General features: G+C 47.4%; 1 protein-coding gene across 1 annotated transcript; it reads right to left on the reverse strand.

Annotated features, from left to right (window-relative positions):
- Positions 1–387: 387 nt before the first annotated feature.
- LOC131155354 (uncharacterized) lies at positions 388–2,250 on the reverse strand. Its single transcript, XM_058108420.1, has one exon. The coding sequence runs from the start codon at positions 2,245–2,247 to the stop codon at positions 529–531; it is 1,719 nt and encodes a 572-aa protein (XP_057964403.1). The 5' UTR covers positions 2,248–2,250; the 3' UTR covers positions 388–528.
- Between the last annotated feature and the right edge of the window lie 235 nt (positions 2,251–2,485).

Here is a 2,485-nt window from a genome sequence, read left to right on the forward strand (position 1 = left end):
ACAAACGCTTGGGTTATGCAAGTGCTGTCTATAAGGTAGAGGATTGCATTTTGAATTTGATTTAATTAGAAAGTGTCAGCTCTGATAAGGATCCAACTTTCACTTGGCAAGTGGCACTTGACAGTCTTTTGACATAAAAGGTTTTCTAAGATTAAAAACACATGACTAGCTAAAAAAAGGCAACAGCAATGATGTATTGTCGGAAGTTTTTTTCTTTTAAACTATAAGCTTGGTGTAAAAAAATAGGAAAGAATGAATGCTTCAGCAGATTTCTACTGAATAAAAGTCGGTTTAGTATATACTCCGTCATATTAAAAAAATATCACTAGATGCATTTAGTTCATGGCGGAAATTCTATCCTTGTTTCTCCCTATAATATTTTAAGTATTTTTATCTTCAAACGAACTATTATAATTTTATTAAAACTACTTACAAAACCAAATAAAAATATACATACATCCTTACATCTATAGTAAAACGGAAAACTGGCCTACATGTTGACCCTCTTTCCACACTTGTATCTACTAGCTAGGAAATCAAAGGCAAATCCACTTCATCCCACCATTCCACACACCTAGTCTCATGATATGAGCTCTTCACATTTTTAGGTAAGTAAGTTAACCAAATCTTCCCCCCTAGTCTCCACTTCAGGACGCTCCCTTCCATTTCCTTGCCCAGCCTCCACACCACCCCTTCTCCACACTCATCTCCAGCAAAAATCAAACCGCCAGTTTTCGTAAACAAACCACTCGCTCCCACGTACTGATTTTGAATTCCATATGGTTTCCCACTGCCTTCGTTCGATGCTTTCCATGTTGCTATCTCGAAACCATTTGTATTATCATATAAAATTGCATCAAATTTGACGGTGTTTCCCTCCACATCTTGATTCCACCGCCAACTCTTCAATCGCGTTTTCGTTGTCGTCCTTCCCTTGACCCTCACTCTAGTGGGGAGCTTCGATTTCTCGAAACTTCCCTTCAATATTTTTTCTATTTCTACTTCTCGCTCCATATTATCGGTGGACCGGGCCAAGCTCAAATTGGTTACATAGGTCGAGCCTACTTCCGGTCCGACACTAATATGAATCCTAGATGGAAAATGTCTCTCCTCTCCATACTCCTCGTCGTTACCATTTCTGTCGAACCCGAGTTTTGCCACGTGGAGGCGTATGTTGTTGACACGTACGCTCACCTGAATGTACCTGTCACAGAATCCAACTGAATATTCCAGCTGAATCACAGCCTCAAGCTGCTGGTGCGCCAGGGCGTATCTTAGCACGGACTCCTTTGCATCGACAACAGTGGGGTACTTTTTCTCCTCGCTAGAGCACGTGCGCCTCATCGACAACACAGGCGCGAAACCTTTCAACACCCAGAACCCGTGGGACTCGTTAGCGTATGAGAGCCCAAGGCTGTGCGAAGGAACCGGGGCTAAGGATAGTAATCCTGCGCCCACCTCTCTTAAAATAAGCCACTTTGCTAACATGTAACTAACGGCGCGCGTGAAGCACAGCTCGGCGTCCGCTCCAACCGAAATCAGGAGCGCTCGCAGAACCGGCGCGTGCTCGCACGACAAAGCTTCCAGTTTCGGAGCCAGGACCTGATGGAAGTAGAGCGAGCCGACTTCACTGGGCGCGTCGCACGCGCACAGCCAGAAGAGGCGCGTGAGCAAGACTAGGTCAAAGAACCCGGAGAATGATTCGGGCGAGTGGGAGTCCATAATCCGCGAAACCGGGTCGGGTCGGAGCTTTGGGGGCTGCGGACGGAGGCAGGTGCCGACGGGCGCGAGGGGTGCGCGGGATATGACTTCTTGAAGAAGCTGCAGCAGGAGGGGAAGGAAAGGCTTCTCCGAAGAAAGGGGACACGCGTCGGAAACCCAGAGCGTCTTCGGATCATTGGAGGGGTGGAAATGGAAGCCTTGGACGCATACGGAGAAGGTGATCAACGCGTCTGAGTCGGACCCCGCGGTTCGCTCGGCTCTGAGTTGAATGGACTGTGCTGGGCTGTCTGGACTGGGGCTAGCAGTGGCGAGTTCGCGAACGAGGGAGGGGTGGGACTCGGACCACTCGTCCGGGTTGGGGAGACCGCATATCCACGACCAAACATCCATGGTGGCTTGAAAAAGATAATGGGATATGAGGTCTGGGGTTTTGTGCGTATTTAAAGATGGGGTTGGGGTTTGTATGAAGGGGGAGAAGGAGTGGTGGGAAGTTTGCCAAGTCGGTGATAAACCAAAGCCAGGCATGAAAGGAATGGGGGGAAATTGCACAACACCACGACTCTTATGATCACCTAGCCGCTTGAATTAAAATTGTGAGAAGGACGCTATACTGTACGTATAGCAAAGAAGGTGTGCACGTACGTGGGGTAGGTGCATGCAGCTGTACTTACATATATGGTTCGCGGCTTTACGCGGTCCTCATTTGGAAGAGATTTTTGTATTATAGTAAGTGAGCCAACATTAACTTATATAGGACGAAAAG

This window comes from Malania oleifera, chromosome 5 (genome assembly GCF_029873635.1).
Source record: "Malania oleifera isolate guangnan ecotype guangnan chromosome 5, ASM2987363v1, whole genome shotgun sequence".
Classification (NCBI taxonomy): domain Eukaryota; kingdom Viridiplantae; phylum Streptophyta; class Magnoliopsida; order Santalales; family Ximeniaceae; genus Malania; species Malania oleifera.

Coding starts and splice junctions, on each gene's coding strand:
- LOC131155354 (XM_058108420.1), bottom strand. CDS start 2,247: ATGCCTGGCTTTGGTTTATCACCGACTTGGCAAACTTCCCACCACTCC.